The following is a 14,393-nucleotide window of genomic DNA, read 5'->3' on the forward strand; positions in this document are numbered from 1 at the left end:
CCTGGGGATCTTGGACCAGGTGTCCTGGTCAGAGATTAGATCCCAGCTTGGGCCCCTAGCCTGGTCCAGACAGCACAGTGAAGTGGGCCCAGACACGCTGAAGGGCTGGCGGTGTGTAGGAGGCCAAGTGAGCTGCCTGCTAATGGGGCTGGGCCACCCCGTGCTACTCCAAGACCGGCAGACAAGGCTAAGACTGTTCCCCAGCTTCCCTCTGCCTCTCCAGTTCTGCCGGGCCTGGCCCACATCCCCAGCCACTCTTCTCCCTGTCAGGCTGACTGGCAGGAACCAGAGACCTGCCTGTGGAGTCCAGTCAGCCTGGGATAACGCAGCTCACATCTGAGAAAATGGAGATGAAGCATCGGCCCAACCTCACATTCCTCTCTGCAGCAGCGATCTCCAGATCCTTTGCTGAGGGCTGACAGACCCCTCCCAGTATCGTCTCAGCCCTTCCCAGGGGAGCGGGGCTGCAGTCAGGACAGGCCCCTCTCCTACACCGCCTCTTCATTTGGGATGAGGGGCCTGGGGACCAGGTTTGTTGTCAAGCTGGGCAAGGTCCTCAGCATCTAGCTCAGAGGAGACTAACACAGTAAAGTACCCCCAGACCTCACTCCAGGACGGGCGGGTCTGGCGGCAGGAAGAGAGGGTGGAGCTGCTGGGAAGTTTTAGCCAAGGGCAGGGGGAAGGGTCCTATGGGTCCCGGTCGGTGGCCCCGCCCACTCATTAGCCCCGCCCCCGCCGGTGCCAAGGAATGTGCTGGGAGAGGCGAGAGGCGGGCGGGGCAGGCGGAGCCGAGGCCACCCGGACGCCGTGCACAGGTCTGGGCTGAGGGGCACGGGACCCAGGAGGGGCAGGGGTCCCAAGTGGCCTCAAGGGCACAAGTGGTGTCCTTCGAGAAGGGAAGGGCACCCCTAATTCCTTGCCCTGCTTAATTAAGCAGTTTCCCCGAGGGCACTAATTTTGTCGGGGGAGGTCTCCGTCCTCTGCCGGAGGGTGGGTGGGGGGTCCTAAAGTCAGGGTTCTGGTTGAGGACCAAACGGGGGTTCTAACAGGAGGCCGCCTCGCCGCTGGGTGCCCTTACAGCACGCCAGCAGACGCTGAGGACCTCTCCTGCAGGACTGGGTGCCCCAGGCTAGGGCCAGGAGGGAAAGGGGAGACAGTTGTGGCCAGCACCAGCTGCCGCCCGTGTGGGAGCCCAGCTTGGGCTCAGTGGCTGACTTTACCCTGAATCTGGTCGTAGGAACCTGTGGATGGGTGCCAGTCCCTGACCCGCCCCTGTTCTGTCTCCAGGTCGAAGTGGAGTTACCTGACCACCATGCTCAGTCTCAAGCTGCCTCAACTTCTTCGAGTCCACCAGGTTCCCCGGGTGAGGGGCCCCAACCCATCAACCTTGTCTCTCCCCAAAGGACTCATTGGGGCAGAGCTTTTTCTCTTGTTAGCTATTAGGAAAGTCCCTCCTGCAAGCTAACTTTCTTATCTTTCCATTGCAGTATAGAACCTGCAACCACTCCCCTAATACCCTCCATCCAGAGTCCCCTTCTGCAGAACACCCTGTGTGTGTATCCCCATCCTATCTGATCCCAGTATAGTCCTGTGGGTTTGGAAGGCTGTGGTAAGAAAGGAGTTGGAATTGAGTTTGCCTTGGGACCACTGTGATCTCCAGCGCAACTTCTATCCTGTTTCCAGACATTTTTGTTTTTCTATTTTTCGAGACAAGGTTTCTTTGTGTAGCCCTGGCTGTCCTGGAACTCACTCTGTAGACCAGGCTGTCCTCAAACTCACAAAGATCCCTTTGCCTCCCGAGTGCTGGGATTAAAGGCGTGCACCAGGCTACCAGACACTTTTCATGCTCGCTCCCCCCACCACCCGCAGGTGTTTTGGGAAGACAGCATCTTGTCTGGCTACCGACACCCCACAAGCTCGGCCTTAGACTGTGTCCTCAGCTCCTTCCAGATGACCAATGAGACGGTCAACATCTGGACTCACTTCCTGCCCACCTGGTGAGCGAAGGCTCTGCCTTAGGTTCAGATGGGGTGCCAGGTGGGCAGGGACCGGCCAGGCACTCCGGCCCCAGCGCCTGAGCAGGTGCCCGGCACAGGTACTTTCTGTGGCGCCTCCTGGCGTTGGGCAGCCCGGGCTTCCGCGCCGAGCCGTACCACCTGCCGTTGTTGGTCTTCCTACTGCCCGCCTGCCTCTACCCCTTCGCGTCCTGCTGCGCGCACACCTTCAGCTCCATGTCGCCCCGCGCACGCCACATCTGCTACTTCCTGGACTACGGGGCGCTCAGCCTCTACAGCCTGGGTGAGCTGAGGGCAGTGGGTGATGGTGGGGCGCAGAGGGTGAGCCCGCAGGCCTCAGCTCGCACCTCGCCGCAGGCTGCGCCTTCCCCTACGCCGCCTACTCCATGCCGGCCTCCTGGCTGCACGGCCGCCTGCACCAGTTCTTCGTGCCCGCCGCTGCGTTCAACTCCTTCCTGTGCACCGGTCTCTCCTGCTACTCGCGGTGGGTTCTGGACCCCCCCCCCCCCCAGTGTCGGAAAGGGTAGGCAGGCAGGGTTCAGGCTCAGGGCTACTACACAGCTCTTGAGCCACCCCAGTAACCTATCCAGTAGGAGGCCTTACCGTTGGCCAGTGTGCGGTCCTGGAGAGGCAGTTGTCTTTATGGCCACATAACAGATGTGGCATTTACACGAGGGTTGGGAGCGGGGGAGACCCTGTGCTCTGAGGGCGTTCTTTTTTATTATTTTTTATTTATTGTGTGTTTACCATACCTGCTGCGTTATCTCACCAGCCCGTTCCTTTCCCTCCTCCCCCTTCTTTCATTTATTTTTTTTTTCCTTGCTCCTTTTTTTTTCCTCCCCTAGACAGGGTTCTTCCGTGTAGCCCTGGCTGTCCTGGAACTCTCAAACTCAGAGGTTCCCCCCACCACCACCTCTCTGCCTCCCAAGTGCTGGGACTTAAGGCTGCACCACCACCGCCCTGAGACAGGCGGGTCTTGAACTATATGGCTGACCCTCCTGCCTCTACCTCCCTGTGCTGGGGTTACAGGCATGCCTCGACACACCTGCTTCCTGATGCTCTCTTAGCCACTGAGGTCCTACACCCCCTTTGACCGAAGACACCTTCTGGACCTGTACTCCCCCCAGGGATGGAGACCAACCCACTTCTCTTGCCCGTCAGGTTCCCAGAGCTAGACCAGCCCAGGTTCAGCAAGGCTCTGCGCACAGCCGCCTTTGTCTACCCCTTCCTGTTTGACAACCTCCCGCTGTTCTACAGGGTAAGGGCACCAGGGCTCTCCCTGGCCCCTGCCCTGCCTGCCCTCTTGACCTCGTGGTGTTCCTCAGCCTCTATCCTCAGCTCTCTGCCCACTCTCCAGGCGCAGGACCCTGGTGCCCGCCACCTCAGCATCCCTGCCCCCATCAGACCTTAGCTGGGTCCCTTGTTTCTTCTCCCAGGGACGCTCCCCAGGGGCTCTCTCTCTTCTCTCACCAGCTGCAGCTGTGTTGGGGCAGGGCCCACAGCTGTGGGCAGGAGGCACTGAGCTCCAGCCACGCCTACCACCTCCTCTGTGCTCTGCTCACGGGCTTCCTTTTCGCAGCCCGTCTGCCAGAGCGCCTGGCACCTGGGCGCTTCGACTATATTGGTGAGCACAAGCCTGGCTCAGGCTGGCCTGGCAGAGCAGGGAGACTGCTTCCCCAAGTGCAGAGTGAGCCAGGAACATGGGGTATCCTCGCCTGAGGGTGGGTGATAAAGCCAAGAGGGCTACCCCAGCCCCTCAGCCCTCAGTAATCACACAATTTAGGGCTTTATGCAACTCAGTCCAGTCGCTCTTCCAGAACCTTTAAGGGCCTGTTTTCTTTCCAGGCCCAACGGACAGGTGACTACCCCAGGTTACAGGTGAATCTGTTCAAAACTGGGGCGGGTCTGTGCCTAACCAGTCCACCCCCACCTCCAGGCCACAGCCACCAGCTGTTCCATATCTGTGCAGTGCTGGGCACCCATTTCCAGCTGGAGGCAGTGCTGGTTGATATGGGATCCCGCAGAGCCTGGCTGGCCATGCAAGAACCCACCCTTGGTCTGGAGGCTACCATGGCCACATTGAGCCTGGCAGTGATTGGGAACCTGCTCATCATCGCTGCCTTCACAGCCTCTCTGCTTCGGATCCCTGGAACCTGTCCCCTGCTGCAGGGTAACCCGCTAGGAGCGGGACTCCAGGCTAAACAAGAGTGAGGCCCATCTCCGGGACTGGCGTGGAGGGAGGCAGAGGCCAGGCCTCACTGCTGTGGAGGGGCCCTGACAGGGGCCTGAGAAGGCAGAGGCTGTTCTGAACGGAGTGGCTGAAGAGAAGAGGAAGTCTAGGGGGCTGGTGGAAGGACAGGACCCTAGAGGCAAGTAGTGAAGGCCAGTAAGTGGAGACAGGTACCCAGGCCCGAGCAGAGCTGGAGGTGTGGGGCCCCTCATGTGGCCTCTGCCCTGAAATCTGCTCCCCTCAGGTCATCCTGAGTGCTTGTGAGCCATGTGGACCACATACCTGCCCTGCCCCAGGGCCAGACGGTGGCCCTGTCAGCAACTGTGTCCACACACGAGCTGCCTGTCTGCTCACCACCGTGACCAGGCCTTTGCTGGTTCATGTGTTTGGTCGTGTCCGCAGTGATATATGGATGTGGTGGAGTTGCTGTGGGGAGGGGGGGCTGGACTTTAGGACGACACCTCCAGTGTTACCCATAACAAAGCAGTATAACAAATAAACTGGACTGTAGCTTTCTGGGATTGAGTGTGAAGCCTTCCCCCACCTCTACCCCCACCTCTACCCCCACCACAATGGACAGACGCGAGCCTACTTCCTCCTCTGGACTTTATTTTGGAGCAGCTGTGTGCCACCCAGGGCAGGGAGAGGGAACAGGGAGAGTCGAGTCCGGGAGAGTAGCCAGGCTGAGGCTGCCGTCTGGCCCCAGGGCCACACGTGCCCTAAGCAGTGGTACCGTAGAAGCGGTTGTAGGCGTCCTGGAAGCCGATGTGGTCCGCGAGCTCATCACAATTGGGGTTGAGTTCACACACCTCCCTCTTGGGCTCCAGAGGATCTGGGTATGGGGCTGAGGCTCTGAGAAACACCATAGGGCGGCGTCAACCAACATGGGGGACACACACCTCCTTCCCACGGTACAAGAGGCTCCAGGGCCCTGGGCATGGGAGGATCAGTCTGCACTGTCCGGCCGGCCGGCCCTCCGCAGTTCATAGAGTCTACCCCAGCACAACTCCTCCCTGCCAATATGGAAGGCCAACAACTCGGCCAGGTACTCCTTCCCACTTACCCAAGCCCATGGCCCAGGTAGCGGCGGAGTCTACTCACTACCTTACTGCCCTCTTGCTTGGACACGAAGGCTGTGGAGCGGAGGGACAGGGTCAGGTGATTCTGGGTTTGGGAGGGAAGGTGGGGGCAGCCAGGCAGAAGGCAGGGGGAGCTGGGGGCCTAGGGGACAGGGTGGGGGCGGGGCTGAGGCTCCAGGCGGCCCACCAGTACCTTTGTCAGACTCGGAGTCTCTGGGCTTTGCATCTGTAAAGGAAACAGGGTGCAGTTAGCTCTGTTTTCCCCACCCCTGCCTCCTTGGTGCTTTGTGCCTCCCTCTGCCTTCCCAGAGCAGATCCCGGGATCTTCAGGGGTGCGGTTTCCCACAGAAATGAACAAGGACACACACCTGCTGGGCCAGAGAGGCAGAATGCAGCCAGGGCCAGGAGAGCGAGCAGAGAGAGGGTCCTCATTGTTAGTTATTTTCGGCGCAGTGCTCTTACCCTGGGAGGAAATGTCATGAAACACCACAGAACCCGCTAATAAGAGTTTTATTAAATGCTCAGGCCTGTGGAAAAGACACGTGTGTGGAGAAGAAGGAACCTGGAATATGGCGCCAGCTTATAAAGGCTGGGCCTGCACAGGTCGACGTAACTACTCTATGCATGTGCGTAGATCACATGGCTACGCTGCGCACTTACATAAACATGCAAATGGCTATCTTGACCTGGAACTGGCTAGGCAGAAGTGTCCAGGTTCGCCTGCCGGGCATGCGCAAACATGCCCAACCGTGGGGGTGTGTTGTGAACCCTTCATCCCTGACTCTTTCCTTTTAAAAAAGAAAAAAAATTATGATTGACTGGGTATGGGGGTGAAATTTCTCTCAAAGACTGCTTCCAGCTGAATAGTGGGCGTTGGTTGGCTCTTGGGGGGGGATGAGATGGTAGCTTGTGAAGTCCTGGGATGATGGTGGGGAGGTCCTGGAATGACGTTCTTCCGTCCCCTCTTTCTGCAGCTGTCCATCCGTGCTGTGGCTGGAAACCTGTTTGACAAGATACTGTTGACATAGAAAAGGCTTAGAGAAAAAGAATCATTATTATTTTATTTTTGGAGTTGGCATTTATCTGAGGTAGATCTGGCCTGCCCAGATGGAGACATATGACATTTATCTGAGGTAGATCTGGCCTTAGTACTCTGCTTAATTTTTACCTGAGACAAGCCTTATTAGAGGTAGTTTATTTAAGGCACCTGTTTCCTTCATTAGTTTAGCATTTAGGAAACACAGGTGATCAGTTACTGAGCATTGAACAATGATAGACTGTTGTATTACATTTTTCCTTACCACCTGGATATTTCTGATGGCCCTTTTTGCCTTCGGGTCTGTGTGGCCGAAATGAAGGGGTGATACCTTATTCCTCTGGAATTGCTGACAAGGCAATGGATCCTGATGTCCTCTGGAGCTTGAGAGTACAAGGCCCTGTTTGTTTTACTGTATATGAAGAGAGATTTTTCTGGGATGGAGGTGAGATAAAAGGTTTTAGGTGAGACAGGTGGACCCAGTGAGGAAAGCCCTTGAATTTAGCAGCTGTAGGAGTCACAAGAATTACCTTGAAGGGTCCCTGCCACTTAGGGGAAAGGGGTGAAGGGCGCTGGCCTGGAGGGAAGAGAAGAACCTGATCCCCGATGTGGATTGGAGGTGGACAATTATTGTCACACGGCTGAGGTAATGAACAGTCTGCGAAGCTCCATAGGATAGACCTTAGGTGGCATAAAAGGGGAGTTAACAGGCTATCTGGAACAGTTGGAGGGTTGGATAAAAGACCTGGTGTTAGAACTGGCCTTCCATACATTAGTTCAAATGGAGAAATTGAAAGAGGCTTTTTAGGAAGAGCCCTGAGCCTGAGGAGAGCTAGAGGCAATAATCTTACCCAGTCGAGATGAAGTTCCTGTGACATCTTAGTAAGGATAGTTTTTAAAGACCGGTTGGTACGCTCCACCTTTCCTGAGGATTGAGGACAGTATGGGATATGAAAATGCCAAGGAATGTTAAGAGCCTTAGCTAGTGTCTGAGAAATCTGAGAGGGGAACTCTGGGTCATTGTCAGACTGGAGAGAAGCAGGAACTCCAAACCGAGGAATAATTTCTTGGAGAAGGAGGTCTGCAACTGTCTGAACCCGCTTATTAGAAACCGAATATGCCTCCACCCAATTTGAAAATGAGTCTACCATCACGAGGAGATATTTAACTTTCCTGACAGTGGGCATATGGGTAAAATCGAGCTGCCAGTCAGTCCCTGGAAGGGAACCTCTAGCCTGGTGGGTGGGAAAAGGCTGACTCCTATACTTGGTATTAGGATCTGTTTTTTGGCAGATCTCACAAGAGGCAGTAATAGTTCTTAAGAACTGTAAGTCCTCAGAGGTAGGCTGCAGGTGAGCTTTTACAAATTGAGACAGAGCAAGATTATTAGGATGAAGGAGCTGGTGTAGATAGGAAAGAATTTGTCTAGTGTCTGGAGTTCCCTGTGAGGGTGTAGGCTGTACTGTATGGATTCCCTGTGGTGGGTGAGGTGAGACTCGGCCCTGGAGGGCCGCTGTCCTGGCTGCCTGGTCAGCCCGGTTGTTTCCCCTAGAGATGATGGAGCTATCGGTCTGATGAGACCGGCAGTGGAAAATTCCTATAGCCCTGGGGAGGTGGGAAGCCTCCAGCATGGCCATTATTTGGCCTGAGTTAGATATGGATCCCCCTTTTTCTGTGAGAAGGCCACGCAGAGTGGGACAGCAGGATATGAAAAGCATATTTGGTGGAGTCTGTAGAGTGAGTGGCTAGGAGAAGGAATAGAGGAGCTGCTGGCACGTCTGGGATGAGGCGAATGTGTGGAGCGAAAGAAATGGACGCTCCTACCTTAGCTAAAAGATCCCTCCCCATTAAGGGTACAGGGCAGCTTGGGACCACTAAGAATGTGTGTGTGAGAGGGATGCCTCTGAAAATGCAATTGAGTGGTGTTGTCTAATGAGGTAGGTAAGGCTGTCCCCCAACCCCAACAATAGGGAGACGAGCAGGAGAGGTGGGCCCCCAAAACTCTCTCAGGACAGAGTAGGTAGCTCCAGTGTCCAAAAGGAACGAGGTGGGGCGCCCATTTACTTTTATTATTACCCTTGGTTCCCTGTGTCAGATGGGAGTGGCCGGGGCAGAAACCGGGTAGCGTCAGTCCTCGCTATAGGCCAAGCCTAGAAAGTCAGCTGGAGGGTGGTCTTCCTCTGGTGTTCCTATGTCGCTTGGGACATTAGGACAGTCAGCTGACCAGTGACCCTTTTAGCAACACTTTGGACAAGGCTTTGTTGGTGCCCTTCGTGGGCCAGTGGTGCAAGCCCGGGCCCAATGGCCTTCTTTTTTTTTTTTTTTTTTTTTTTTTTTTTTTTTTTTGGTTTTTCGAGACAGGGTTTCTCTGTGTAGCTTTGCGCCTTTCCTGGAACTCACTTGGTAGCCCAGGCTGGCCTCGAACTCACAGAGATCCACCTGGCTCTGCCTCCCGAGTGCTGGGATTAAAGGCGTGCGCCACCACCGCCCGGCCCAATGGCCTTCTTTCCCGCACTTGAAACAGGGACCAGACGGCTTTCAGGGAGCCGGTCAGATGGTGCTTGCCAGCATCTGGCAGTTCCTTCTATGGGCTTTTTCATCTCTACCATGGTACACCTTAAATGCTATCGCCAGCACATCTGCCTGTGGAGTCAGAGGGCCGTTCTCCAAATGTTTAAGTTTATCCCTAATGTCAGGGAAGCTCTGTGAGACAAAGTGGGTCATTAGGGGCTGCCTGCCCTCAGGGCTCTCCGGGTCTAAGCTAGCGAACTGAAGTAGAGCCTTGGTGAGCCGCTCTAAGAAGTGAGACAGATTTTCGTCCTTATCTTGAATTACCATTTTTAGTTTTTCATAGTTTACTGGTTTTAGGGTAGCCTTACGGAGACCTGTCAGGAAACAGGTAATAAACCTATCTCTGGCTAGACAGCCACCCTGGGTGTTATAATCCCAGTGTGGCTCCCGGTCAGGAACCGCCTCAGCTCCTGGAGGGTGTGAAAGGTTAGTCTGATGAATTTCATCTGCATGGGTCCTAGCCTGTTCCCATACCCGCTTGCGCTCCTCAGGAAATAAATTATTAGAAAGTATCATGAATATATCATGAAAGGTGAGACTATAAGATTGAGTTATAAATTGAAAGTGTTTAATAAAGGAAGCAGAATTAGAAGTATAAGAACCCAGCTTACTTTCTATCTGAGAGAGTTCTGCAAGAGAGAATAGAACATGAACCTTAATCAGAGGTTTGTTAGCAAGATCTAGAGTCAGAGATTCCAGAGGCAGAGAATCCTCTGGTTTAGGCATAGCTAGGAGCATGTGAGCAGGAGAGAAGGAATCGAGAAGGGACAGTTTAGCACTGAGAAAGAAGAAAGCAACTCTTTCCATTTGCCGGCACGCTTACAGAAATTAGAGAACTCCCGTAAAATATCGGGATCTAAGGAGCCACTCGGCGGCCATTTTTTGTTGTTTTTTAAAGCATATTTGGGCCATTTTTTAGTACATAGGCGGGTCAGCTTAGGAATCTTTATGTAAGGCATTAAGCTGAGAGGTTTTTTTTTTTTTTTTTTTTTTTTTTTAGATTTATTTATTTATTATGTATACAGTGTTCTGCCTGCATGTACACCTGCAGGCCAGAAGAGGGCACCAGATCTCATTACAGGTGGTTGTGAGCCACCATGTGGTTGCTGGGAATTGAACTTAGGACCTCTAGAAGAGCAGCCAGTGCTCTTAACCTCTGAGCCATCTCTCCAGCCCCAAGCTGAGAGGTTTTAAAGCTTCAAGAATACAGCCTAATGGAGAGGACGGACTACAGGGTTGGAAGCCTTGTTTCCTATGTCTGCAGCAGAGAGGCAGAAAAATTAAAAAAAAAAAAAAACTTGATCCGGAGCCAAGGCCCCAGGCGTCCCCAAGGCCAAGGACGGATACTGGGCACAGGCTGCTTCTCGGCTCGTCAGCCAGAGAAACAGCCCCCCCCCAAAGTGAGGCAAGGATTCCCCAGGAATCGGACAGCGTTTGCCACTTCATCAAGTCTGATGAACATGTCGGCCTGACGTGGCCACCAGGATGCACCCAACGGTGGCAGTCCCAATGTGAGAAATATCTCAGGCTGCAGACGTGGGAGATGGCTAGAAATTTAGGCCTGTGATAGAGGCCGACCGTAGCCAATAAAGACCGTGGCCGGGGATTTCCTCGGTCTCAAGAATACTTGTGAGGCACCGGACGATCAACGGTCGTTCTCACAGATTCAGGAAACCGTTTACGCTGGCCGAAATGTGGGGGGACACACCAATCAGAGAAAGCCTTGTTGGATGGAGTTTAGTGCGGCCAGGCAAAATGGACAGCAGTCTGTCCCGTACAGAGCAGAGTCCCCGGTTGGTGTGAAGCAGTCCCCGGTTTATGGGTTTCCAGGCGCAGGGCACCCAGAAGTGCCCGCTCGGTTCACGGCACCATATGTTAGTTATTTTTGGTGCTGTGCTCTTACCCTGCAAGGAAATGTCATGAAACTCGACAGAATCCGCTAATAAGAGTTTTATTAAAGATAAAGGGACAGAGAGTGCTCAGGCCTGTGGGAGACACGTGTGTGGAGAAGGAGGAACCCGGAATATGACACCAGCTTATAAAGGCTGGGCGTGCACAGGTCGACGTAACTACTCTATGCATGTGCGTAGATCACATGGCTACACTGCATGCTTACATAAACATGCATAGTCACGGATCCTGGTCATGAGAGATGCCTTGACTCGGAAATGGCTATTTTGACCTGGAACTGGCTAGGCAGAAGTGTCCAGGTTCGCCTGCCGGGCATGCGCAAACACGCCCGACCGTGGGGGCGTGTTGTGAACTCTTCACTCATGGTGTCTGCCAGTTCTGCACCGGGATGCTGAATGGGACTTCTCTGCTCTGAGCCCTCAGCCTCCAGTACCATTTATATCCACTGCCTGTGCCCCAGTGTGAGCAGGCGAGGCAGGGGATGCTGCCAGGACTAAGTGGGGTTCATGTGCCCTGGCTCAGTAGGTCAAACCCAAAGGATGCTGTGGTTCAGGATTTTGAGGATTGCAGTGGGAAGGAGGTGTGTGTACCCCATGTTGCTTGACGCCCGCCCCCCCTTCCCCCACTCCCGTCTCTGCCTCCCAAGTGCTGGGACTTAAGGCTGCACCACCACCGCCCTGAGACAGGAGGGTCTTGAACTATATGGCTGACCCTCCTGCCTCTACCTCCCTGTGCTGGGGTTACAGGCATCTCGACACACTTGCTTCCTGATGCTCTCTTAGCCACTGAGGTCCTACACCCCCTTTGACCGAAGACACCTTCTGGACCTGTACTCCCCCCAGGGATGGAGACCAACCCACTTCTCTTGCCCGTCAGGTTCCCAGAGCTAGACCAGCCCAGGTTCAGCAAGGCTCTGCGCACAGCCGCCTTTGTCTACCCCTTCCTGTTTGACAACCTCCCGCTGTTCTACAGGGTAAGGGCACCAGGGCTCTCCCTGGCCCCTGCTCTGCCTGCCCTCTTGACCTCGTGGTGTTCCTCAGCCTCTATCCTCAGCTCTCTGCCCACTCTCCAGGCGCAGGACCCTGGTGCCCGCCACCTCAGCATCCCTGCCCCCATCAGACCTTAGCTGGGTCCCTTGTTTCTTCTCCCAGGGACGCTCCCCAGGGGCTCTCTCTCTTCTCTCACCAGCTGCAGCTGTGTTGGGGCAGGGCCCACAGCTGTGGGCAGGAGGCACTGAGCTCCAGCCACGCCTACCACCTCCTCTGTGCTCTGCTCACGGGCTTCCTTTTCGCAGCCCGTCTGCCAGAGCGCCTGGCACCTGGGCGCTTCGACTATATTGGTGAGCACAAGCCTGGCTCAGGCTGGCCTGGCAGAGCAGGGAGACTGCTTCCCCAAGTGCAGAGTGAGCCAGGAACATGGGGTATCCTCGCCTGAGGGTGGGTGATAAAGCCAAGAGGGCTACCCCAGCCCCTCAGCCCTCAGTAATCACACAATTTAGGGCTTTATGCAACTCAGTCCAGTCGCTCTTCCAGAACCTTTAGGGGCCTGTTTTCTTTCCAGGCCCAACGGACAGGTGACTACCCCAGGTTACAGGTGAATCTGTTCAAAACTGGGGCGGGTCTGTACCTAACCAGTCCACCCCCACCTCCAGGCCACAGCCACCAGCTGTTGCATATCTGTGCAGTGCTGGGCACCCATTTCCAGCTGGAGGCAGTGCTGGTTGATATGGGATCCCGCAGAGCCTGGCTGGTCATACAAGAACCCACCCTTGGTCTGGAGGCTACCGTGGCCACACTGAGCCTGGCAGTGATTGGGAACCTGCTCATCATCGCTGCCTTCACAGCCTCTCTGCTTCGGATCCCTGGAACCTGTCCCCTGCTGCAGGGTAACCCGCTAGGAGCGGGACTCCAGGCTAAACAAGAGTGAGGCCCATCTCCGGGACTGGCGTGGAGGGAGGCAGAGGCCAGGCCTCACTGCTGTGGAGGGGCCCTGACAGGGGCCTGAGAAGGCAGAGGCTGTTCTGAACGGAGTGGCTGAAGAGAAGAGGAAGTCTAGGGGGCTGGTGGAAGGACAGGACCCTAGAGGCAAGTAGTGAAGGCCAGTAAGTGGAGACAGGTACCCAGGCCCGAGCAGAGCTGGAGGTGTGGGGCTCCTCATGTGGCCTCTGCCCTGAAATCTCACCTCAGGTCATCCTGAGTGCTTGTGAGCCATGTGGACCACATACCTGCCCTGCCCCAGGGCCAGACGGTGGCCCTTGTCAGCAACTGTGTCCACACACGAGCTGCCTGTCTGCTCACCACCGTGACCAGGCCTTTGCTGGTTCATGTGTTTGGTCGTGTCCGCAGTGATATATGGATGTGGTGGAGTTGCTGGGGGGAGGTGGGGGCTGGACTTTAGGACGACACCTCCAGTGTTACCCATAACAAAGCAGTATAACAAATAAACTGGACTGTAGCTTTCTGGGATTGAGTGTGAAGCCTCCCCCCACCTCTACCCCCACCTCTACCCCCACCACAATGGACAGACGCGAGCCTACTTCCTCCTCTGGACTTTATTTTGGAGCAGCTGTGTGCCACCCAGGGCAGGGAGAGGGAACAGGGAGAGTCGAGTCCGGGAGAGTAGCCAGGCTGAGGCTGCCGTCTGGCCCCAGGGCCACACGTGCCCTAAGCAGTGGTACCGTAGAAGCGGTTGTAGGCGTCCTGGAAGCCGATGTGGTCCGCGAGCTCATCACAATTGGGGTTGAGCTCACACACCTCCCTCTTGGGCTCCAGAGGATCTGGGTATGGGGCTGAGGCTCTGAGAAACACCATAGGGTGGCGTCAACCAACATGGGGGACACACACCTCCTTCCCACGGTACAAGAGGCTCCAGGGCCCTGGGCATGGGAGGATCAGTCTGCACTGTCTGGCCGGCCGGCCCTCCGCAGTTCATAGAGACTACCCCAGCACAACTCCTCCCTGCCAATATGGAAGGCCAACAACTCGGCCAGGTACTCCTTCCCACTTACCCAAGCCCATGGCCCAGGTAGCGGCGGAGTCTACTCACTACCTTACTGCCCTCTTGCTTGGACACGAAGGCTGTGGAGCGGAGGGACAGGGTCAGGTGATTCTGGGTTTGGGAGGGAAGGTGGGGGCAGCCAGGCAGAAGGCAGGGGGAGCTGGGGGCCTAGGGGACAGGGTGGGGGCGGGGCTGAGGCTCCAGGCGGCCCACCAGTACCTTTGTCAGACTCGGAGTCTCTGGGCTTTGCATCTGTAAAGGAAACAGGGTGCAGTTAGCTCTGTTTCCCCACCCCTGCCTCCTGGGTGCTTTGTGCCTCCCTCTGCCTTCCCAGAGCAGATCCTGGATCTTCAGGGGTGCGGTTTCCCACAGAAATGAACAAGGACACACACCTGCTGGGCCAGAGAGGCAGAATGCAGCCAGGGCCAGGAGAGCGAGCAGAGAGAGGGTCCTCATGGTGTCTGCCAGTTCTGCACCGGGATGCTGAATGGGACTTCTCTGCTCTGAGCCCTCAGCCTCCAGTACCATTTATATCCACTGCCTGTGCCCCAGTG

At 55.6% G+C, this 14,393-nt stretch overlaps 4 protein-coding genes across 4 annotated transcripts; 2 read left to right on the forward strand and 2 right to left on the reverse strand.

Annotated features, from left to right (window-relative positions):
* The first annotated feature begins 1,290 nt into the window (after positions 1-1,290).
* Positions 1,291-4,596, forward strand: Paqr6 (progestin and adipoQ receptor family member 6). The gene is given in 7 exon segments (XM_059264786.1): positions 1,291-1,363; positions 1,870-1,997; positions 2,096-2,324; positions 2,327-2,499; positions 3,177-3,273; positions 3,489-3,639; positions 3,952-4,596. Coding segments are annotated over 7 exon segments (1,104 nt in total). The 5' UTR covers positions 1,291-1,312; the 3' UTR covers positions 4,227-4,596.
* Positions 4,597-4,834: 238 nt separating this feature from the next.
* Positions 4,835-5,756, reverse strand: LOC131912500 (osteocalcin-like). Its single transcript, XM_059264787.1, has 4 exons — positions 5,693-5,756; positions 5,518-5,550; positions 5,309-5,378; positions 4,835-5,097 (listed from the first exon to the last, which is right to left on the reverse strand). The coding sequence occupies exons 1-4, from the start codon at positions 5,754-5,756 to the stop codon at positions 4,965-4,967; spliced, it is 300 nt and encodes a 99-aa protein (XP_059120770.1). The 3' UTR covers positions 4,835-4,964.
* A 5,912-nt stretch (positions 5,757-11,668) lies between these two features.
* Positions 11,669-12,964, forward strand: LOC131912501 (membrane progestin receptor delta-like). The gene is made up of 3 exons (XM_059264788.1): positions 11,669-11,815; positions 12,031-12,181; positions 12,494-12,964. Exons 1-3 carry the CDS (start codon positions 11,687-11,689, stop codon positions 12,766-12,768), a joined length of 555 nt encoding a protein of 184 aa, XP_059120771.1. The 5' UTR covers positions 11,669-11,686; the 3' UTR covers positions 12,769-12,964.
* A 411-nt stretch (positions 12,965-13,375) lies between these two features.
* LOC131913742 (osteocalcin-like) lies at positions 13,376-14,113 on the reverse strand (the record flags this gene model as incomplete). The annotated part of the gene is made up of 3 exons (XM_059266532.1): positions 13,376-13,638; positions 13,850-13,919; positions 14,059-14,113. Coding segments are annotated over 3 exons (258 nt in total), but the record flags the coding sequence as incomplete, so codon positions are not given.
* Between the last annotated feature and the right edge of the window lie 280 nt (positions 14,114-14,393).

The sequence above is a fragment of the Peromyscus eremicus genome, chromosome 6 (genome assembly GCF_949786415.1).
Source record: "Peromyscus eremicus chromosome 6, PerEre_H2_v1, whole genome shotgun sequence".
Taxonomy (NCBI): domain Eukaryota; kingdom Metazoa; phylum Chordata; class Mammalia; order Rodentia; family Cricetidae; genus Peromyscus; species Peromyscus eremicus.

Excerpts from the sequence above, each read along its gene's own strand:
- LOC131912500 (XM_059264787.1), bottom strand. The coding sequence starts at position 5,756 with ATGAGGACCCTCTCTCTGCTCGCTCTCCTGGCCCTGGCTGCATTCTGC. Across the intron at positions 5,551-5,692 it reads CTGCCTCTCTGGCCCAGCAG|ATGCAAAGCCCAGAGACTCC; the intron begins GTGTGTGTCCTT and ends TTTCCTTTACAG. Across the intron at positions 5,098-5,308 it reads TACCTGGGCCATGGGCTTGG|AGCCTCAGCCCCATACCCAG; the intron begins GTAAGTGGGAAG and ends GGTGTTTCTCAG.
- LOC131912501 (XM_059264788.1), top strand. The coding sequence starts at position 11,687 with ATGGAGACCAACCCACTTCTCTTGCCCGTCAGGTTCCCAGAGCTAGAC. Across the intron at positions 11,816-12,030 it reads ACCTCCCGCTGTTCTACAGG|CTGCAGCTGTGTTGGGGCAG; the intron begins GTAAGGGCACCA and ends TTCTCTCACCAG. Across the intron at positions 12,182-12,493 it reads TGGGCGCTTCGACTATATTG|GCCACAGCCACCAGCTGTTG; the intron begins GTGAGCACAAGC and ends CCCCACCTCCAG.